The 24,749-nt window shown below is 30.3% G+C and overlaps 1 protein-coding gene across 3 annotated transcripts in view; it reads right to left on the reverse strand.

The window, feature by feature from the left end:
* LOC129972659 (liprin-alpha-1-like) overlaps positions 1 to 24,749 on the reverse strand; it is a 186,505-nt gene that overhangs the window by 137,907 nt on the left and 23,849 nt on the right. The window contains exon 1 of one of the 3 annotated variants that reach the window (XM_056086874.1): positions 10,923 to 11,020. The exons of the other annotated variants lie outside the window; for them this stretch is intronic. Within the exon in view, the coding sequence (XP_055942849.1) occupies positions 10,923 to 11,018 (96 nt within the window). The 5' untranslated portion in view covers positions 11,019 to 11,020. Of the gene's footprint in view, positions 1 to 10,922; positions 11,021 to 24,749 lie in introns of those variants that run through there. 3 annotated transcript variants of the gene reach the window in all.

Below are 24,749 nucleotides of genomic sequence, written 5' to 3' on the forward strand. Positions count from 1 at the left end.
TTGACATATTTCTTGAATTATTCATAAGAGCATATTAATTATTTCTCCTTAAAATTCCTTTCACCTGATAAAAACTCATTCCTTTGCTTATCTGACATTCTAAACTCTTATATTTACATTTTATTTATTTTTTTTCTCATTTGGAGATTATAAATCAATATGTATTGTAAATAAGTTTAATAGAGTTTGCTCATGTTAATATTTTGTAGGACCACAATTTTACGAATGTGGGTGTGCTATCCGTTTTACATTTTATGTTTTTGCATGCGAATTTGCATGAAAAAAATTCAATACAAGATATTGATGAAGCACCATGCTTCCCGAGTAATGTTTGAACTATGTGAATGTTCATATGGCTAGTTAATAACAGATGAAGCTAGATACAAAAAATGAGACAGACAGATGAAATTTGTCATATGACTTTACAGAAAAAATTGTTAGCATGCTAAAATTTCAGTTCAAATCCATCGTCGGATTGATTTTTAGAAGTACATCTACTCGTATGCATGCAACTGCATGAATTTTATTATGTGATATTTAAACCAAATTTTTAGATCAGAGTCAAATTTTGAACTAGGTTGATAACAAAGAAATGGTGCTTTTCGGAACTAAACGCAGGAAATGCCATATGCTGGATAGTTTGTTTCGGTTTAGTTTCAATCCAAATCCAAGCCCAGCTCAGCCCTGTTCAATCCAGCTCAATTATATCAACGTTCCGTTTTAAAGCAATACGTGGGATATTTTGGGAGGGGCGACGCAATTTTAAATTGAGGTCGGTTAGAGAGGACGACGTTTGAGTTAGCATCTCCTCTCCAAATTTCTGCACTATGTCAGTAGGAGCCTATTTGATTCATGATGGTAGATTTAACGTGCACTAAGCCCGCATTTACAGCGTATCTTTAAAGAAAAACCGAAATCTTACAACTAGGAAACTGAAGCTCCATCATAAAAAACAAGAAAAGGAAGAAGACAACCTTCTTTAGGCTTCATTACGGTGCAGACATTGAAATTATAAGTGGAAACAAAGAATTTTGGTACAATACATTTAAATCAATACATATGAGTTCTGTCACATTATCTACTGATATAAGGAAATACTATCCCAAATCACTTTAATGTAATAAATTTAAGGCAAAATTTCCAATCAAATGCAATAGAACTAAAAGCTTTAAACTTCCCAAACATAATTTTTTATTAAAATGTAGGGCTGAAAAATCTAAGAATTAATTTCTTTCGATCCTTACGTTCATTTGCGTTAGGGGCAAATAAACATAAACCCTTGCCATAGTTCGTAAATGGCAGGTGGGAGGCAAAAAACTGTTAAGATGTTCACATTTTTTTTCAGCAAATAAATACATAATTTCATATTTACACGATAAATGCCAAATGTGGTGCGCTAATTCCATTCCAGAATCTAGTACGCAGGTTGTAGGATGAAATAGGACGTGACGACACAAAATAATGTTGAACAGTGTGCATTTACGTCATATATACAAGGAATGTTGTTTTGGAACTGTGATCGCATGTGAATTGACTTCATTACAGTGATTTGTCTTTATTTTAAATTAACAGAAACGGTTTAAACGACATTGGCTATAACATCTTTTTATTCAGCAGTTTTATGTTTATTCAATCATTTAAATAAGTGAAATATGGATTTTTCCATTTTTAGCTTGGGCTTCATTAGGTCGATTTACCACTTAAATCTTTGATCGCTAAATACTTAATATTCAGCAGTCAAAATTATGTTTAATTGCCAAGATCTCCCAATGAATCCCATAAATCTGAACAGGTTTTCAAAACCATTCATTATTTTAAAATCAATGACCCGTTCGCACAAAAGTAAGGAAAGCACGTTCATGCGCTAACGCAATTTTTTTTTCTTCTTCTTTAACCATTGAATTATTTTAAGCTGCCAGCTTGCACAAGCAAGTTTAATGAACGTCACTCATCAATTAGAATTGTCGTAATCATCGTAAAAGCTTTTATGTAAACTATGAGGCTCGATTGAGCAGAAAACCACTTTATTCTTCTCGACAGAATGGCAGGAAAAGCTAATGTAAAAAGATGTCGATAAAGCACGCTCAGCGCATTCTCTTCCTTCTTTTAGAGAGGACAGTAATTATTCGAGACACACAAATACGACATCAAACATTTCAAAAATGCTTTTACAAGATAAAACCAAACTAACCAAAGACGTTTTAATAATTTAAATGAATAATAGATTCAAATGCGAAGCAGAGAAAGAACATATTTTTATTTAAAATAAAAAGAACGATAAATATATTTGTTTTGGGAAATTACTGCAAAAGAATTTGTCTAAACAAATTCGAATGTAAAAATGATTAAAAATCGTTTGCAAAGCAAATACAAAGAACATAATTTGTCTGAAATAAAAGAATTTGTGTAAAATAAAAAGAACGAAAAATATATTTGTTTTTGAAAATTACGCTTAAAGAATTTGTCTAAACTAATTAGAATATAAAAATGATTCAAAATCATTTGCAAAACAAATACAAAAGAACAGAATTTGTCTGAAAAGAAACAATATTGCATTTTTCTCTTTATTAAGTTTTCTCTTTCTTCATTAATTAGCAGTTTCAATAGAAAGCTACTAATTGAGAAGGAATCATCCCAGAAAGTGAAAATGGAAACATATCACCAATTTCAACTTTTCAGCTAATTACGGCAGCCGCAAATTATCTTTCTATTTCTTCCTGAATATTTTTCAGAAACTTGATAAGTGGCTTTGTTTTAAGGAGATTATGTTCGCATAATTTAATTTTTAGATGCCTATTTAAAGAGATCTGCAATTAGTTTTGGGTTTTGTACTTTGTAACTGTTCGAAATTCTGGAAATAGTTAAAAAATAATCATCATATTAATAAGGATAATATACGTGAATAAAAGTTTATCATGAAGAATTTTTCAATAAGCTCAAAGGCAGAAAAATGCATAAAATTTAAATTTCACACAAACCAAAGTTGATATAGTCAGTGGCAAGCCAGCAGCATAAAGAATGACAAAGTTTATCTTCATGCGTATTTAAGAATAATTAATGTATTTGAATTGAAGGTTTAAGGGCTTTGCAATTGAAAATCCTTGTGATAAAAACTATATTTTAATATGAAAGTGAATTGAATTTCAGTGATCTTTCCAGTAATAAAAAATTAATGAAACGCAATTATGCCATTTGAAGTAATGCAATCGTCTGCATCATCCAATGTTCTGTTCTTTTCTGTTTAATGATGTTTCTGTTGATTGCAACTGAGTTTACATTAAATTAATTAATTTAAATTACTGATTGTAACAAATTCTATTTTAAGAAAAAACAACTAATACACAAATATCTTATTTTCTAAAATAAAACTTAATCAAAAAATTTTGCTATTTGAAATATTCGCTGATTTTGGTTTTATAGTTCTTACGTAATATAATTCCTGTTCTTCTATAAGAATTTTTATTAAACGTTTGCTATTTTCAGTAAAAATTAAATTTTTCAGTAAAAATAGAATTTATCAAATATCGTTTTCTATTAATACCGCGTTCATTATCACTCGTGTTCGTAGCATAATATAATATATCTCATATAATTTGTAATGGTATTTGATGGGTTTAAGCAAAACTATCTAAACTAAGCTAAACTAAAAAAACTATAAATTATAAATAATTCATTACACTGCGTTTTATTTTTATAATTTTTTGAGTAAAATTTTATGATCAAATTAATATAGAAGACAGTGTAATAAAGACTGAAAATCTTCTTTTAAGTTTTCTGTTTCATGATTTTAGTAATCCAGTGAGTAACTTATTAATAAAATCGTATTATATATATTTATGTTTTTCTTTTGTATTAATTCAGTCAAAACCCGAACCATAAACATCTTTTTTACATGGCGTAGATCATTTATGCAAAAGGAAAACAACGTAAAAAAGGCAAAGACAGACGCATGCGCGTTACATCATACAGGACAACAATTAGTTGCATGCGCAATTACACCTGCCTTGTAACTGATCCCATATTCTTTTGTACCATTCATAAAACAAGCGAGTTATTGTTTCAAATTCAAACAAATGTTATTTTAAAGCTGTCTACATATTTAAATGAATCGTTTTCTAGAAAAGAAATTTAGAGTCGCAACTTTTTTTTTTTTTTTTCAGTATGTTTATACACAAAAATCCTAGCTTACATTTGATATAAAAATCCGTTTCCGAAAAAAAATAACCTTTTTATTTTACTTTGATTTCCAATGTTTTTGAAAAACAGCAATTATATGCTTTCAGAAAAAAGAAATTAAATTAACCAGCACCCTAACAACCAAAAACCGCTCTAAAGGAACAAAAATAGACATACCCTAGACGCATAACTGAAACTTCTGATAAAAACCAATACTTTTTTTGTGAAATATTTATTAGATAGAAAGTTATAAAAAATGCTTTAAAGGCACTCAAATAATTTCATTTGTATTAGCCGCTTTTGGTGTCTAGCTAGTTCGATAGAAATAATCAAATTCAATGATGCCAATTTAGTTGTTAATTTAAAATAAAAATTTTGGCGACAATTTTACTTCATATACGTAGTATAAAAAAAGTATAGTTGTCATCAAAAAATTCGAACTCGATATTTTGATGAATATCCACGTTTAAAATCTCCCTTTGATAGTCTGTCGGTCTATCTATAACAAAGATAGTTCAAAAACGTTTTGAGTCAGACGAATGAAATTTGGTATACAGTCTTTACACCAAATTTGTAGGTTTCTACCAAATTTTGAGCAAAATCTGTTCAGAGGAAGTCTGTCTGCCTGCCCGACTGTTCGAATATAACACGATAATTACAAAACGGAAAGAGCTAGATGGATAAAATTCGGCACACATATTAAACATCTATAGTGTACACAGCTGTCAAATTTTGAGCCTATTGATGTCTGTCAGGCTTTACTTTCAGAAATAAGTAAACGCGATAGTTTAAAAAACGCATTAACTGAAATAAATCAAATTTGATATAGGAATTTGTGACTACAAGTGTAGTTTTGTATCAAATTTTATTTCAATCGGTTAAGAAAACCGCGTCTAAAACAAAAATTCGATTTTAGTATACTAATGACCGCATGCCAGGGATTAATCGCCAAATCACTCGCCAAGGATGACACCATAGATTTGGTGTGAATTTAACATTTTTACTCAAAGTTAATATTTCGTAACTATTGCACGCCATTGCTATCAAGGCGTTCTCTGGAACAGGTTTATTACAGAGTATGCGAGAAAGTTTTGGAGAGACCATTCCCGTTGGTTTCTATAAATATTTAATCGCATATTTTGCTTCCACCGCCAAAAGTTTATGAATAATTTTTTCCCCCTTCAATAGCTGCCTTTTATAACCACGATTTTTTAAGAACATCGATTGTGTTCAGTTTCTATAAATCACTCATCATACTTACGATTCCCTTAAAGATGTATTTTTTTTACGAATCAAATTGCAATAGACATTAAAATCATGTTATTTGCACAGCCTCACACTTGTTCTGTGTCATTGTGTACAAGAACCTGTTTTATAGTTTCAATTTAGATAACGTTATTTACAGTTAAAAGATATCTAGATAACGTTATTTACAGTTAAAAACTAACTGTAAATAACCATTGTCTTTTGCGACGCTCCTACTTCCGCGGTACTAATCTCACATACAAATTGAGGCAGGTAAATTGAGCAAATATGAAACAAAATCTTTCTTCTTTAGCTTTAGACAATGGAAGAAAGTGATGCACTTTGATATTTAAATGGAAACGGTTTGTATTTTATAGTAAATAATGGAAATAGTAAAAAGTATATGTAATATAATTTTATAGTAAATGATGAAAACGGTTTGTATTTTATAGTAAAATGGTAAAATATCTATAAAAATTAAAATTAAAATTTTACAAAATTTGCAAACATTTAAGAAAGAATTACAGTTAAATTGATATCAATAAAAGATTGCTTTAAAACAAAATTTTTATGATTTTAAAAACTATTTTATGTAGCTATATTTTCTGATATTATCACGGACGAACATCAAAATCTCACTCCATTTTTAATTAATAAAAATTTTAAAAAATCCCTCCCAAGTGCTCATTTCTGTTCTCAAACAATCTGGACTATAGAGTGATACACAGATAGATATATTCTCCTTCGTTATTAGTAGAGACAAAGATAATGAGCAACACATGACTTTGAGATCTCCAAAAACAAAATAAATAAACTAAAACAAACAAACAAAAAAAATAGGGGGTGGTGGTCACTCAGAAAATTTCTCGCATACTTTCTAATAAAGTTCTTCTGCATGAAATCCTGGACTTGGGTAAAGCCATGAACATATACATATAACTTGTACACCATCGGCGAAGTATAGTTAGCAAATGCAGATCTGTGGCGTAAAACCAGCATTTTTATTTAAATTAATGCGAGAATACAAATTTTGGACGCCTTTTCAACGACTGATTGATACGAAAACTTGACACTAAATTATAATTAAATACATAAGATAACATATCGAATTTCATTGATTTAAGTCATTGTATTTATGAGTTATTGCATTTACATACGTGAGAAAGTACGGACCGACAGACAGTCAACCGTTCAACAGCTTTGGTTCATATGCAAAATTTTATCTATCTAGCTCTTCGCGTTTCGTAATTATCGAGTTCATTCGAACTCATACAGCAGACAGATTCTTGTAAATGTATTTCGTTCAAAATTCGGTTGAAACCTACAAATTTGGTCGTTATTCCACATATTAAATTACAGCCATCTAGTTCAAAGCGTTTTTGGATTATTTTCACAGATAGACAAACAAAATAACAAAAATGTGTCTTTCGGATTCAAATAGATCTGAAACGTTGTGATTCGCCCAAAATAGAGTTCGAATTTTTTTTTGACGATAACAATACTTTATCAACATCTCACATATGAAATTAAAAAAAAAAAACGGAAGGAAAGAGATAAAATTGGATTCAGATTCCGAAAAATGAATTTAAAAAAAAATCGTTGCAAAATGGATAAGTTACTTTCCTACCAATTAAAACTTTAAATTAAACTCCAACTTAAACTCCATTAGCAACATAAAAGTATGAAAAAACAAAATCAAAATTGATACCATCGTTATTTTTTTTTTCTAAAAATAGATCACTCAGTTACTCAAAATGGGCGAATAGTACATAGCCACGACGTGGTTCGTACGAAGGAAAGTTTAGGGATGATTGAAGTTTTCCTTCTGAGTCGAATTTCAAAAAAATATACTTAAGAGACAAATTCTAAAGTTAAAAAAAAAAAAAAAAAAAAAAAAAAAAACTGATGAATGATTGATGTTGATTCTTACTTGTGGAATCTGTGAGTTACGATAATTTTAATTTTCTGCTTACTCTTCTAAAAATATATGTTTATCTATAGCCAGTTTTCGAAATCTGAGCAATAAATAATTCATGTCTCATGAAAAAAAGAAGGAAGTGTTTTAAAAAATTAAAAAGGGGAAAGGGGCTTTCCCTCAACCTTTTTTATCTCTATTTTTATTTATTAGGTTACTGCTATTATTTTCTGGTATTTTATGCAGAAAATAAAGTATATTTACTAAGTTTTTAGATTAAAACTTAAAGTAACAGCTGCATCACTTTTTCTATAATTTTAACTGACTCTACATAACGGTTAATTGTAAGAAAAGTATAAAATACTATTTCTGTTTCATTATAAATAAAGCAGTTTATAACAAATCTATCTCCAACAAAACAATATTTTCTTTTCCTTAACATTGAAGTATGATGTAATTCGATTTTCGATGCGACTACATGTAACATCCATCACAGATATTATACACCTGAAAATGTACTGTCATTTATTTGGTTAGTAAAATAATCATAATCTTTCTAGTATAGTAACGTAAGAATAGCGAGAATTCTGAAGAGACTTTAATAACTTTACTGCCAGATTTCATGATTTTTGTTATCCACTTCATAATAAATTCAAATATTATTCTTGGAGCTTTCGTATTCAAGGTAACAAAACAGAAAAAGAAAACGATTTTTTTTTTTTTTTTTGAAAGAAAACGATTTTTCCCCCTTTATTTCTTCCTACAGTAAAGAACGATGAAACTAAATTAAGTCTGAATATAATGATATAACTTATTGGGAAGAAAAATTTTCAATTCATTAGTGGCTACTAAATTTGCAATAATTTGTAAGTACTATTTTTTTTAATTGTTTTAATTTTTCTTCTTTCTTGAGAAATTAAGACAAAGCAGTTCATATATATTTAGTCATTTAAGCAAAATTATAAAAAATTCCAATTCAATTCAGAAAACTTAAAATTTTACTAAAAAAAAGATGTTATTAATAAATGCTCGGAAATAAAAAAGCTTTAAAAAAACAGAAATAAACAAGCTAAAACCTAAGAAACGAAAGTAAACCGAATATCACTAGTTATATTTATGAAAAACCTTGGACCTATTGATAAGCGGTTTTAAACAGATTATAAAAAGAATTTCATAAGTTTCATGAAAAAGAGAGAAAGGAGGAAATTCTTTCTAAGTATTATTTCGAAGAGAAAAGATAAAAACTGTGTAACAAGAATAAAAACAATTCTATTTGGAGCATCAAAAATGGAAAAAAGCAGTTATTAGAATACCAAATACGGGCGGTATGCATATAAGAACATAAGAAAGCGAATGATGCAAAAAAAAAAAAAAAAAAAATTGAAGAGCAGGAAAAAATTTTTATAATAAACTAGGGAGATTCGCCTCCTGCTCGTTTTCCCTCACCAAACCCGATGTTGTGTGATACTGTATGCGATGTTCGGCAGTTCCAGTTAGCAAGTTTTTTTATGCTGGGAGCGTAAGTGGTTTTATGTTTTGAATGCTTTAAGCGTAATTCTTCCATAACGATCGGTCTACTTCCGCATCAAAACTCAAAGCTCCACATCGGAACATTATTTGCTTATACCTCTAATATCTAAATATTGAAATCAATTTTTCACATTTTGTCGCCAATTTAGCAGCTTCACGATCAGCTTTCCTTTATAAATTGCCAAATTCCCGCTCAGTTTCTCTTCTCATTTTTTATTCAAGTGCTATCGCTAGACGTCCCATTACTGTTTAAGAAAACAATGCAGAGTTAATACATGTATTTCTTAGATATTCTGATGATTTGCTAGCCAAGAGGTGAAAAATTTCCGCTACTCGAAAAAATCAAACAAACTTGAAAATTATTCATTAGTGTTGTCACAAACAGAGTGTCTAAAAGTAAAATTAACAAATAATATTGTTTTAAACTCATTTGGTGTACATTTGGTTTTAATTAAAGCTTTATTTCTTCTTTTATTACACCATTTCACCGTCAAGTATAATACTTATACAATAAAAATATTTATTATAACGTAATAATAACTTTCATTAAATATTTCAAGCAATACTGGTAAAACAAACCGCAAATGTCATGGGTCAGGTGACTAGCTACTTACCAATCATAAAGAAAATAAAACGAGATATTTGCATAATTTTTTTATATATAATAGATAGAATTTTCTTCGAATAATAATTTTATCACAGTCGCGAATACTTATCGTGAATTGTAATGCAAGAGTACGATAGATAGTATCAATTACCATGAACAATATCGTGCCAATTCAATTAACGTGCATGACTTAAAAAAAGTATTAATTTTATCAAATGTGTATTTTATCAGCGAAGGGATTTGTCTTTTCTCCCATCTAGTTTACCTTTACCATTCCTTCATTTTTGGAAATGCATACTACCGCTTTTTAAACAAATTAAAAACACTTTTATTTTTCTCTTTGTTTGTATTCCAAACAAAAATAATTTGATTGCATAAATTCTAAACTTTGAAACAGGAGAATTTTTTGCCGAAGCAATATTTCTAAAACCATTAAAAAACATTTCATAAAAATAACAAATATAATATATGTTATCAAATTATATTAGAATTTGATTGATACAAAAAAATTCTCAATTCAGATCAAGGAAATTTCAAGCTAAATTTCCTATTTTAGACTTTCTATTTAAAAAATTAAATTTTAATAATCTATTTACAGCTTACAAACTTTTGTACAAAATAATTTTGCAAAAAAAATTTTTTTAATGCATATTTTAACAGTAAGATTTAAATGCAAGGGGTCTTAAAATCGTCGATTCATTAACAAGCCCCTTATTTTACACGTACTGGAAAGGTATCTTTAAAAATTTGCTCAATATGTGGTGTTCGATATATATATATTACATCGATAGAGAGAATAACAATACATTAGTAGCTCTTCAGATAATCTGCTTCTTAAAAAAATCCATTTCATACATTCTACACGAGAGTACCTAAAAATCTTTAACACGAAATAAATATGTTATCAAACAACAAATATACTCAAAAGTACGCGCAGCAAAACTTGATTTAGGTCAATGGAATTTCAAACTAAGTTTCCTATTTTAGGCTTAAAATTTAAGAATTAAATTTCAATTGCTTATGCATAACTTAGACTTCTGTACAAAGCAGCTTTATCAAAATACTTTTAAAAATGTATATTTTAACAGCAATAATATATTTAAATACAGGGTATCAAAATTGTCGATTCATTGACAACCGCTTCATTATACTCGTACTGAAATGATAGTTTAAAAAAACTGTTATGAAATTTTTCAATAAATATAGTTTATGCAGAACAAAGAATTTAGATACTTCAGTAGCTTTTCCGAAATTCTGCTTCTTGAAAAATCCGTATTACTCTCAGAATAGAATGGTACCTAAAAATCTCAAATATGAAATAACTATGTTTCAAACAACAAATATGCTCAAAAATACACACAGCTAAACTTCCATCTAAAAATGACCCGACAAATTTCATAAAACTAATCAAAGAAAGTGGTAGGGTGAAAGAAAAAGTCGTCTCCCCACCTGTAGGAAGTGGTTGAGGCAGTGAGTGCCGTGGGATTTCAACAGGTCGTGGAAGTTGTGTACGCCGTTCGTTTTGACGTCGTGCTCTGGAAACATTATCCGGCCATAATCCCTCCCACGCGGAAATCACATCCGTGCTCCGTCCGGCTTTCCTGCCTTGCTTTTCCCGATCAATGCACCTTCGCGTGGAGAAAACGAACAGACTACATCCGCGCCCCCTGCCTCACGAATCCGGGAATTAGACAGCGCTCTCTCATTTACCTAAGAACCCAATGTAAATTAATTGCTTGACAGCTCCAGGGCCTGGGAACCAACAGGCTCGAAATGAAGCAATTTTGTTCCGGCAATCCGCCCAACAAAAGTTCTCACAGAAGAGAAGGAACAAAGAAAAATACTTCCACCATTCAACTTTAACTGTCCGATTTGGTATTCTTATTTGTACAAAATAAGACAATTGATTTTTACACGAATCAAGGTATACATCATTTATTTGTTTCAGATGGCTTCAAAAATTTTAAAACATTACAGAAGGGATGTTTTCCAAATAGTTTTTCGCACATACGGCATTTAGTAATGAGTGTTTCCATTGCTTCATTTCCAGCCTTCTTAATTGCTTACAGAAGTACAGTGGTGTATTAAGGTATTTTCCGGCTGTAAACAGTGCACACTATAAATGCGTGCTTTTAATAATCAAATGCATGCTTTGAAATATGAAGTAGATGGGAATTTCTTAATAGTCCATGTCTTCCACGAGTTTTAAAGCATCTTAATAATTGGAACTGAATTAAAGCTTTGAATAAGATAATAATTTCGATGACAAAACTTTATTTATTGAATAGAATAGGATAGGATGAGAATAGGATGGAGAATTAACTGTTCTTCATCAATGAATACGTTTCTCAGATATCAAAAAACTTATTTTGAAAGCACAATTATTTATCACAAAAGATTGTATTGTAATTACAGTGTATTCAGAGATGATGACAAACAATTGTAACAACCTAAATTCTAAAAATTGCACTCACTAGGCAATTAGAATTCATCAGAGAGTAAAAATCAAAAAAGTTACATAACATTTTGAGTTAATTTTTAGAATGCACCTTTCAGTTCTACGCAACAGGGTCTTTGTCAAATAAGTTAGAAAATTACAACAAATAAACGTAATATAAAGCACAAATAAGTGAATCATTTACTTCGAAATAGTTTTATAACTGTTTTTTTCGTTTCTAATAAAGGAAAAGTCTTTTAATCGGTACATTTTAGAGGAAATCTACACGTTTCACATCCTGCTGAGTCTTAAAATCACATTTTTGTGAATATGCACATCTATGAGAACGATAATTCAAAAATGCTTTCAGCTAGATGGATGAAATTTGTCATGTAGTCTTTGCGACAAATCTGTAAATTTAAATTAAATTTTGAATGAAATTTATTCAAATCTGTAAATTTGAATTAAATTTTGAGTGAAATTTATTTATTCGTGTGCAGATAAATACGATAATTCAGGGGAGAAAAACCGAACTTTACGCCAAAGCATTGACTGTGTACGGATATTAAACTGTCCATTCATAGAATTGTAGGCGTGTATCAAATCTTGCACCTAAATAGGTCAGTGGGAAGAGGTCCGAAAAGTATGCTTGATTATTTTCACAGCACTATGCAGCGCCTAGTTTCCATTTAGCTTCACATATAAACACACAAGGAAGTCGACAGAATGACACTCTGGCAAATTCTGGCAGATAAAAATCAGATAAAAGATGGGATCAAAATCCATTGATATCACAGTGGTATAAAGAAAAATCAAATACATTTACAAGAAAGAATGAAGCATCAGCTACTTTAAGTGGAAAGTGAAATAATGGAACCTTAAAGAGGAGAAAAAAAGTCAAGCATGTAAGATCAAAAAATAAAATAATCCTATTTTGAAATTAAATGAAATACGTTTAAATACAAAAGAAATAAAAACCCATTACATAACCCTCACTTTATGTGAAGGCAAGAAATAGAATCTTTGTAACACTTCAAACTAAAACATGCCCTTGAGCACGAACTTACACTCGAATGAGTTTCTTCTGCAATCCACGCTAGCTGGAACATCGAAATTAAGAAAAACAACACAGGAACTGTTTATAAAAATGATTTTATTTTAAAAAATGTAATCCTTTTATGACATTCCATAAACGCTACTATGCCCTTAAGTAGATTACACTGTTTTATTTCAGTTGGCGATAAATGATAAGAAATAATAGAAAATGGCCGTGAGGCCTTCACATCCCTTGGCATCGCAAGGGAGGGTCAATATTTACCTTTTAACCGTAAGGATATAAGCCTGAGTGTCTTTCTTCATGAAAGTAAAACACTGGCAGTAGAATAAAAGAGGTATGTTGAAAAGGAAAGGGCACATCCCCCTTCTTCTAGAAGTTTTCTTTTTCTTGTTTTTGTTGGAGAAATGAGGTAAATTATATTTGTAAATAAAAGGGTTTACCCACCCCTCTTGTCTTTAAATTTTTTATTTTTAATGCTTTTGTCAACATGGATGTTTAAGAAAATTATTTTCTTGAACGGTTCCTTTGTACAATTTTCAAATCGAAAATAAATTTTTGTTTATTGTCTATCTTCACTTTCAAAGATATAAAAGAATGGAAGTTGGTTGAGAAGAAAAAAACCGCCGGGATTGTTCTCCTTTCAACTTTGTAGCATTTTTTCAAAATATATTATGTTCAGCTCCTCCATATAGTGTGAAAAATCCAGTAGGTGTTTTGAACGCTATCGTTAGATAATTGCATAAAAAATCTTATGCAACCCTACAATCTTGGCGCCAAGTCGACGTACCTAATTTTATTTGTCTAGTTTGCTACATTTTTTAACTATCCCTTATCCAATATTTGAATTATCGTGTAGCTAAGACCATCAATAGATAAGTTGATTTTTAACTAAAATTTAGATTTGCAATTCTGAATAAAAATTATATTATATCCATATATCCTATTGGAATTTTCAGTCACCGCCTCATGCACAGAAACTGGCAAAGAAAACAAACGGCGGATTTCCCTTTAACTACTGTCGCTCTAAAATTTATCATATATTTAAAATTTTGGAGCTTTAACCAAATACCGTATTTTATTCATTATAATGTTCGTCGACAAATATAATTCTGAAAATGGTTTTTCAGATTTAGAAAGGCATAAAATGTGAAGATTTGTCAAAGTATTGAAATCACATTTTTATACGCTTATGACTTTTTCACCTTGGATATTCGACATTAAATAATAAAACATGATTTCCATAACAGAAAAAAAAAATGAGGAATCTCCTTTCTTCAACTTTCTTATGCACTTCTAAATAAAAACATCGTTTATAATGTGATCAAACAGTGGGAGTGATCTTCACAAAACTTTCTCGTGTACTGTCTAATAAACTTACCATACCAGAGAATTGGCGAGCATTGGCAAAATATTAACTTTTGGCGAAAATTTAGCATTTTTACTAAATCTATCTTGTCATCCGTGGGAAATTATCTTGTGAATAATCCCTGGCATGTTGTTAATAGTATCCTAAAATCGAATTTTTGCTTTAGACACGTTTTTTTTAATCGATGGAAACAAAGATTTGATACAAACTGCCCTTTCAGTTACAAAATCTGATAACAAATTTCATATATTTAAGTCACTGAGTTTTTGAGTAATTGCGTTTATATGCTTCTGAAAGCACTGACTAACAGACAGTCAACTCGTAATTGATTTTGTCTCAAGCTTTGACAGGTGTGTACACTATAGATAGTAAATCAGTGTACCAAATCTTATCTGTCTAGCTTTCTTCGTTTTGTAGTTATCGTGTTAACTTATAGTCAAACTGCCGGAGAGATAGACTTCCCCTGAACAGATTTTACTCAAAATTTGATAGAAATCGAAAAATGTGGTGTAATGAACCATATACATGCAGTTAGCCCAAAATGTTATAGAGTTGCCTTTGTCAAAGACAGATAGACATACAGGCATTCTCCAAAAATGTGTTTTTCGAATTCAGGGAGGACAAAAACTTGTAGATTCATCAAAATCTCGAATCCTCGTTTTTTCGCGATTACAATACTTTATACTACGTATACGAGAAAGTAAGAATGATAGTGTTTATCAATTATGCAATCCTAATATAAATGAAAAAAACAAAAAACAATATGGCTTTGTATACGTGTAGATTTCTTCGAAACAGCACGGTTGAATTCAACCAACTTTTTCACATTTATCATTTAAGATAAGGGGAAAGAATACAGTCAATTTTTTTAAAAATATAATAATAATAATATATTCAATTAGTTAGAAAATAAATAAAATTACACCATTTTTCTGAAGTAACTTCGGAATAAATTATACCATAAGAAATATTTTTCTCACACTTTTAAAATTCATTCAAAATTTTATCTTTTCAATGATACTAATCTCATTTCCGTGAAGTTTTCTTTATTGATTTTTTCTATACAGAAAAATCAATACAAAATCATACATATCAATACATATTGATTGCATTATCATTCTGTTTTGATTTTTCAGTATTTAATAAATAAACTTTTGAAATAAAGAAATTAATGGACACTCCGAATATTTGAACAACTCTATAATTATTGATATTTCTGCCCCAATTTTTTAAATATTTTTGGTAATGGTTTAGTAATCGCTTTAAAAGGATTCTATTCAGTTAGATTTAAAAAATATTGTAGTCAAAATCTCTAGTCATTTTTATAAGTGTGCCTTCAACGAAATATTAAGCAATATATACAGTTTGTAATATTTTTTTTTTTTTTTTTTGCACTTTTGAAGAATAAAATATATACGAAAAATTGTTACCAGACATATAAGTAGAATTGTGTAAGAACAAAAAGAAGAGTTTAAAAGCAGACGATTAACAATTCACATCTGGAACAACTAATGATATGTTTCATTTTTATGTTCTATTATAAATGAAAAATTAATTTTAATAATCTTTTCAAAACGTTCAATGAAATCTTTCTTTAAAAAAATCAAAGCACTTATACACTAAATATGAATAACATATGATAAGATGTCGGCAGTTTTTTAAAAATTATCTGATCCATTTGATATTCTCATTTTAATTTAAAAATAATTTAATTTTAATTTAATTTAAAAATATAGACATTAAAGAACAACAGGAACAACAAGAAAGAATAACAGAAAGTTTTAAACTCATCACAAGAAGTGACTCAATTCTTTACTACATTTGATGTTCCAATCTTATTTCGCGCGCGAATGTGTACGTGCTTGTCCGTTTGACCCACAACTAATAAACTTGACATATATATACAGCACAAGCATCCCACATTTGGAGGCTGGGAATGTGCACCTCGGAGCATTTTCAAAAATTTTAATTAATTACAAATTAAACGAAATTTTGCGTTTTTTCGCTATAACTTCCGAAAATATTACAGCACAAAGCTGGTTTTTGCATCAATTTAAAGTTCAAAAAATAAACTTTTTAATGATACCTATAAATTACCTAAAAATACCTATAAATTAAATTTGTATTTTAAATGTTTAAAACATATTTTAATCATATTTACCAAAAACTTATTTCGCACAAAACAAAAATAAAATTAATAACAAAAATAATCTTTTCGATCAAGTTACGCGTGCATGGGAAAAATTAGCTTTTATCAATGTGTTGCGAACACATTGACAACAGCACAAATTAAAAAAGTAATTTAACTATTACTGCAAAATAAACCTAGACTATTGTAATTTTCAATACATATTTATATGAAATTAAATAAACATGAAATATGATATTTTCTAACAAATAAATGCAAGGAAAAGTTTTTTTACGATCTTTTACAATATCCATATTATGAATTAACAAATCAATTTTATTTAAGGCAAACATGGTTTAATATATATATAGGATATCTCCTTTAATCAGAACCCAACAGGTAATTTCTAAAATTTTACTAATCAACTAAAAAAATAGCAAAATTTCCTTTTGCTATATTTTTAGCTAGAAAAATTCAAAAAGGGGTAAATATTCATATATGTTGCTCTACCAGAATAATTAGAATGAAAGTGCTATAGTTATTAGCGCGTGCGTTACTCAATAGTTCAAATTATAAAATATTCTAAAATCTAAAAAAAAATTGTCTGAAACATAATAATTAACTAAAATGATTATGAAATGCCGTTAAAACGTAAATTTATGCCTTTATATATTGTGGAATTTAAGTTCGTAGTTTAACACATATAGGAGCAAGTTTCAATATTTGGAGCTGTATCTTGAATGATATATTAAAGATATTTTTCTGTATTTTCAAATTAATCCTTCTTTGCATGATTTCTTTTTTGTTTGAAATAAATCTGGGTGATATATTTCATGCTCTAAATTAAAGGAAAAATTTGTTAAAAATTCTAGTATAAATATATAAAATAATTAAAAAGCAGTATGATGGATATATCCATCATCATGCAGATTTACATGCTCAATACAAAATCTTCAATGTCCCTCTCTTCTAAATTCCTCCACTCATTATCACTTTTATCAGTAAGAAAATCTCAGATTAGTTATAAAAAATATTCAAGAAATCGCACGTTTCTTCCAACCGCAACATACAGTGGAATGACAAGTTCTAACCTGCCATAATGATTGTGACAATTGATTTGTTTTTTACATCTACATTTCTTATTACGCAATAGTCGTGAAAAAGGTTGCCAACAGCAACCAATTTACAGTATATCTGTTTTGAGTACAATTTTTTGTTCACTAAATGTTATGATGGAAATTTCCATCATCATGCAAAGAAGGGTTAAATTAAAACTCGTAAATTAAAAGCTAATTTATATCTTGATGGCTTACATACAGGGTGTTTATAAAGTCCCGGGCCCATTTTGATGTTTAATAACTCATAAAATAATAAAGATATAAACACACTTATGGCATTTATTGATGGAATAACTCATATATTTTCCTTTTCAGGTTTGAATATTTTTACTTTTGTAAATATCGTCTGCGCGTTTGGTTAATTTCAGATAATTTCATTTTCCAGTCTAAATATCTGCACTTTTCTAAATATTGTCTGCTTATTAATTGCATTTTTCTCTCTTTTGTTTTTGGCAACTATTGCAATGTTATGTTTACTTTTGATGTGTTTGTTCTATATAGTACTTTTGTATGTGATGTTTTATTCGAGCGGATATTAAGGAGAATGCATATACCACAAGAGAAAGCACAGATTTTTTGGTGGTTCATAGAAATGAAATCGATAGTGCAAGCACAGAGAAATTTCAGAAGAATTTACCAAAAAGATCCTCCATCCAAAAACAGCATCTTGCGGTGGAAAAAGAATTTTCTAGAAATTGGAAGTATCGAAGATAAGAAACGTTCCAGACATCCTTGCACAAGTGATTTTGATGTTGAGCGTGTCAGAGAGACATTTTTACACAATCCTAGAATATCTGTGAGATCAGCGGCAACAGAATTGGATATGCCAATTTCGACAGTGTACAAGGTTATTAAGAAAAAATTAAGACTACAGGCATACAAAGTTCAAATTGTTCAAGTTTTGGAACCGAACGATAGGCCTAGGAGGATGGCCTTTGCAACAGATATGCTAAGGAGGATAGAAGATGCTGCTGATTTTCTGAAGAGCATAATGTTCTCCGATGAAGCATCCTTTCATGTTTCTGGCATTGTTAATCGCCATAAAGTGCGCAAATGGCTCTGTGGATGCCGACATGCTTGTCGCTACCTGGCGTGAAATTGACTATCGACTTGATATTCTCCGTGAGACGAAGGGGGCACACGTGGAAGTTCATTGACAAGGGTCATGAAACTTTTTGAGTCTATTTAACCATTTATGTTATTAATTTAAATCTATCTTTATTATTTTATGAGTTATTAAACATCAAAATGGGTCCGGGACTTTATAAACACCCTGTATTTCTATCTATCAAACATCTGACATCACATATTATAAATTCAGCTGCCAGCTCAATAAACATCAATCAATGAATAAATTATAACTTTCTGTAAGTAAATGTTACTCAACTAATCCACTGGAAATTTCATACCTTTCAAAGATTGCTGTCAAGACAAGTAAATAATATTCACCGCAAATGCATCTAAAGCGAAATGATTTATATTTCAAAGGCCACCAGGGACTTAAGTCCTTATCTTCAGAAACTGAATAACCATAACGCGATGAACTCAGCCGAAATTACTGCTCCCGATTCCTGAGAAGTGATCAAGCATTCATCTTTGGATCAGATATTTAGTAGATGGTAGACCAATGGCATCTTTCGTCGGTTTGTAATATTGATGTTCAAGTGACTAAGACTAGATTCCGAAATCAGTGAAAATGAGTTCGAAATACAAAGAGGGAAGTATTGTAAGCACGCAGCTACTAGCTCAGTGTCACTTTTGAACAATAAGCTTAAGTTAGTTTAAATACGTTATGTTATTGGGAAGTACATAGTGATATTTATTAAATAAAATGATATTCATATTCTAAATTTCAGGCTACAAAATACACAAAACATATGTGAACAGCATATAGATTCTGAAGTCGTGGTAATAACGATAATCTAAAAGAAATAGTCAAAAAGTAAAGCAGAATACAGTCAATTCATATCACATCACAGTACACAATAAATATAACAATGAATGACATTTACTTTCCCGTTTATTTGCGAAAAGGGATGACGTCACACACGTTTCTCTCGATAGATGACAGCAGATTCAAAAATCGAATCACCACGTAATATTTCTATCATGTCTATTGTAAAAATATATGAACTCTTTTACTTTTTTCTTTCTCGCTTACGTAGTATATAAAAAGCATAGTAATAGGCCGGAATAGCGTGGTTGGTAGAGCGTTGGATTCGCATCCCTTGGGTTGCGAATTCGAACCCCGCCGGCCGATATGTGTGTGGTGGCTGGCGCATGTTTAAATCGGTCGCGGTCACAAAGTCCTCCATGTTGAGTGTAATACTATTGGGGGTACTGGCTCAGAGGTGATTGTTCTCTGATTCAGCTTTAAATTACTATCTGTGGATGAGTGAATGAAATGCATGATGTCCGCCCCGTAAAAAGGGCTATGACGTGTGAGTAGCTAAGTCGTACTCTTTGCCCTAGATGGCGCTCTCTCGGCTTAAAATCGCTGACTTCGCCAGGGGCTTATCAATGACAAGTGTCGTTAGAAACAACAACAAAAATAGTAATCGTCAAAAAATTCGAATTCGAGATGTTGACGAATCTCCACGTTTCAGACCTCCCTGCGTCGAAAAACACATTTTTAGAAAATGTCCGTCTGTCTACCTGTGATAAAGATAAAAACACTTTCAGTTAGACGATTGAAATTTGGTATACGGACTTGATACCAAATTTGCATATTTGTATCACATTTTGAGTAACAACTGTTCAGAGAAAGTCCGTTTGTCCGGCTGTTTGAATATAAATTAATACGATAATTACAAAACGAAGAGAGCAAATAGCACCAATAGCAATAGATAGCAATAGCAATAGATAGCAAAGACACCGATTTAACTTCTATAGTGTAGACACGTGTCAAAGTTTTAGACAAAAACCAACAATGATTTGATTATCTGTCAGTCTTTACTATCAGAAACATGTTAACGTGATAATTAAAAAAATGCAATGACTTAAATATATCAAATTTATTAAGGGATTTTGTTACTATAAGTGTATTTTTGTGTCAAATCTTTGATCCAATCGATTGAAAAAAACGTGTGTGAAGCACAAATTCAATTTTCGGATACCATTAACCGCATACCATGGATTAATCGCCAAAAAATTCGCCAAGGATGACTCGATATATGCAATAAAAATACTAAATTTAAGCCAAAAAATAATATGTCGTAATATTGTGCGTCATTTTTATGCATTTTGTTTTTTGACATGACAAGTTTATTAGTCAGAATGCGAGAAAGATTTTGTGAGACCATTCCCGCTGGTTGTATAGTATGAATGCATACAACAAAGCACTACACATAGTTAAGAGAAATCAGTTCCAAATATTTTTACAAAGATATTTGAAGGGGGAAGAAAGTATTCTTCCTTTCATTTCTGATAATACCAATTTCATATACCTAACATGTTGCATATATGAAATCTTGTGTTTACATACACACAGACATACTTCTAGCCATCGGCAATACTTTCGCTTAACATTTTTTTATATTTACAAAATAAAGCATATTTTGTGTTTAGCTTTCTAGAATAGTTAAAAGAATCGATATTATATTTTGGATTGCTTCTTGTTGACAGACTAGATCCAAAATTTGATATGCATCAACAATTTTGGCGTTAAGATAACATACCATATTTTCATTTACCTAGCTTCGTATAGTTTCGTGTTAACAAGTTTATACAAAAATGGACAAGAAGGACAGAAAGTCAACCAATCTAGTTATCCCCTTTGATGGATACTATTTTATCAGCAATGATGTCATATATAGAATTTTATTCATCTAGCTCATTAAATTTTTAAGTTACAACGTCAACATTCGACATAATTCCGAAATGTATTTTTGTGCTAGGGAAGTACTAAAACGTGGTTGCACTACTTTTTCCTTATAAGATGTGCCCCAGAAAGCACATTTACGAAATACGATAAAAGGGGATAGACGGGCCGTTATACTGTTAACAATACCTCAGATTTGTTTGTCACATATTAAGTAACGAAACTTGTAGAAGAAAATCTCATGCACAATGACATAATGCTTAAACCCCTTTCGCGACGGGCGTGTCATATACGCATCATCAGCGAACGTCTCTCACAGCCGGGCGTCCCACCCGTGCTTTTCTAGAAATAGAACTCATGAGACGGTGATGCATATATGCATTTTATTCTGGAACAGTTTTTAAACGCCAATAGATGGCTTCTAGTGTTCATTACTTTTGAAATAAATATAGTTTCATTATCCTGACAGTCAGTTTTCTCATATTCAGCCTTTGGGATTTTATTCATCAGCTATTGCCAGGGAGGGGGGGGAGGGTAAAATTATTGTAAATAAACAGAACTAGGGTGTGTAACTTTCCACTTGTTAGAATCATTTGCGTTTCTGGTCTCGCTCCGAATTCTTTTCTTCTTTTTTTTGTCATTGCTGTGTAACCGTAACTAGTCTTTTTGGATTTTACCGTCAGCTCTATTTATTTTGGGTAGATTTCGGATACATTTCGCGTACTTCACTTTTTATTAAGAAAAGCCTTGGTTTTCCGCTTATTATGGCAAGAAAACGCCATTTTTACAGAAATAATGAGCTCAAATTATGAATGAACTAATAATCTAAAAAGGTAGAAAATGACGACGTTAGCACTTAAACTTTATTTTTTGTGATTTTCCTTTTGCGTACATCCTGTACATGCGTCAATGATAGAGGCCTCCCGTCCGGAAAGGGTTAAGAAATAAAAATAACAATAGTTTATAAGTGCATTTTAGAGTTAAATATAGAGTAATCTTAATCCTTTGGGTACACATCTTTGCGTTTGCAGTACATTTAATTTTTTATGCTTGTAAAAACTGCAAATATTACGCAAACTTTCATTTATTTCATATTATTTACGATATATACCTTTACAAGATACGGATATAACTTAAGGCAATTGATGTTACAGTAAATTAAAACAAATGCATGACTTTCTGATACGTCAAATACACCCAAAGAATTAAAAATAAAGACCTGGTATTCTATAAACTTAAAAATTCGCGAACACTTTAAAAAACGGATTGAAATAAATAGTAGCCCACTAACAGAAAAAATGCAATACCAAATGGAAAATATAAAAAAATTGCTAAAAGACACTGTTAGCAGTGATTTTCACGAGGGGAGAATGTAATAAATCCGCATAAACTGAAAATAATAAAAATTGCAGATCTCGGCTCATTGATTTTTATAAAAATCGAGGATAAAATAATGTAAATAAAGCTTGAAGCCAACGAACCCATAACTAATTTTATTCATGCTTAAAATTATTCACACACCGATAAGCCAGTCCATTAAAACATTAAAGAATAATAACCTGTGCGAGTAGCTAGACGCCAAAACAGAATTTGTAAGTTCGTATCCGATAATGATGCAGACTAAATGGGCGGGGATATTTTTGACTATTCAGCGTTATAGATGGCGGTGGATGATTATATACACTAATAATAAGGTGACAGTAAAAATTTTAAAAACATTTAAAAGAGATTGAAATCTCAAATTTAAAAAAATCGTAGATTGATTCTTGATTCTTCTGTCTTTATATTATCTTGAATAATTTATTCTTAATTATAGCAACGATTACATGCACACACACACAAAACAAAAATGTATTTATTGTCGGTAGTACGAATTCCAGTATAAAAGTAATTATCAAAACAATGAAAAATAATGCTGCAAAATATATTTAAAAATAATTTGAAATTTTATTAAAATTAGCGAAAAAGATAGTACAGAAATAAAATTGAAATCGCATTGAAAAGTTTTTTTTTTCCCAGCTTTAAAAGTTACGTAAAAATTATTTTTGTACATAATTTATTTTTAATTATGCAGAAAATTTCTTTTAATTTTGATTCATTCTTAGTTAAAAATTTTTAAAAAAAATGTAAAAAGTTTTCCTATGTTAACATATATTATACGAAAAACAATTACGTGGCCAAATTTGATATGCAGAAATCTAACGATCTGCTCCGTAACACGATTTGAGCGATTTGTACATTATGATTACACGTTTCACAGATAGTATGCAAGCCTAAAAACACTCCAGCATTAAAAGAAATAAATAAAAACTAAGCTTACTGTCCGTTCTATTAAAACTCCACCATTTTCACATAATTATTATAATTATGTACTACACTCGGGTGCGATTTGTCCGCCATAAAAAAAAAGAAAAGGAAATCCCCACAATAACGCCACACACCACACAAAGCACCTTATTCCGCGACGATACATCACGCCGCAAATTTTCATAAAACATTGGAAACGATAGCAAAAGAAAGCACAAAGAAAAACAAAGAAAAGGAAAGAAAAATGAAGATTGAAACTGATTCTGCCAGCATTGCGCATTGCATTATCTCTGGTGCTACCTTAAGGCCGCTAAAAAGAAAATGGCTTTAATAAATGAATAAAGAAACGAGATGAGGGGGAAAAAATGGAAACAGCCACGGAAACTTTTCTGATTATTTTAACATATCTGTTGTTTGCGTTTTTGCAAACTCGATACCACAATTGAGGCCGAGGGAGGGATGAGTAGTAGTAAGGTGCCAGGTAAACAATGCCAGAGTTACATTTGCCATAAAATAAAGTAAAAAAAAATGATGTAAAAAGAAAACAAAACATTAAAATATGCAAATGTGAAAGGAAGGAGAAAATCGATAATCTTTTTTTTTTTTTTGGCTCGAATTGAAAGAGAAGGGTGCGCTCTATTTTGTTTTTCTTTTCTTTTCTTTTTTTTAATAACTTGTCGGGAAAAGGAATGATATCTCTCTCCCGCACGTTGTTCCTATCAGTTTTTAACACTATAATTTGGTTTTCTTGTCGTGTTTCTTGTTATTTTAAAACATTTTTTTAAATTTAAAAAAAAAAAAAGCTTTTTCAAGTAAAGAATGGTGCTAGAAAAATTAAACTTGGAATAAAATTATAAAAAGAACGACACCTTTAATATTCGTAGTTTTAAAAAACAATAATGACTTAATGCGTTCCACACTTTTCTACTCTTTTCTAGTTTCACTTTAAAAAAATAGGAAAACAAAAAAGTTCTTGCTAATTAATTGGTTCGACGTCATAGACCATAATATATAAAAAATAACTTCCAAAATAAAATTTTTAA

Source organism: Argiope bruennichi, chromosome 6 (genome assembly GCF_947563725.1).
Source record: "Argiope bruennichi chromosome 6, qqArgBrue1.1, whole genome shotgun sequence".
In the NCBI taxonomy this organism is placed as follows: Eukaryota; Metazoa; Arthropoda; class Arachnida; order Araneae; family Araneidae; genus Argiope; species Argiope bruennichi.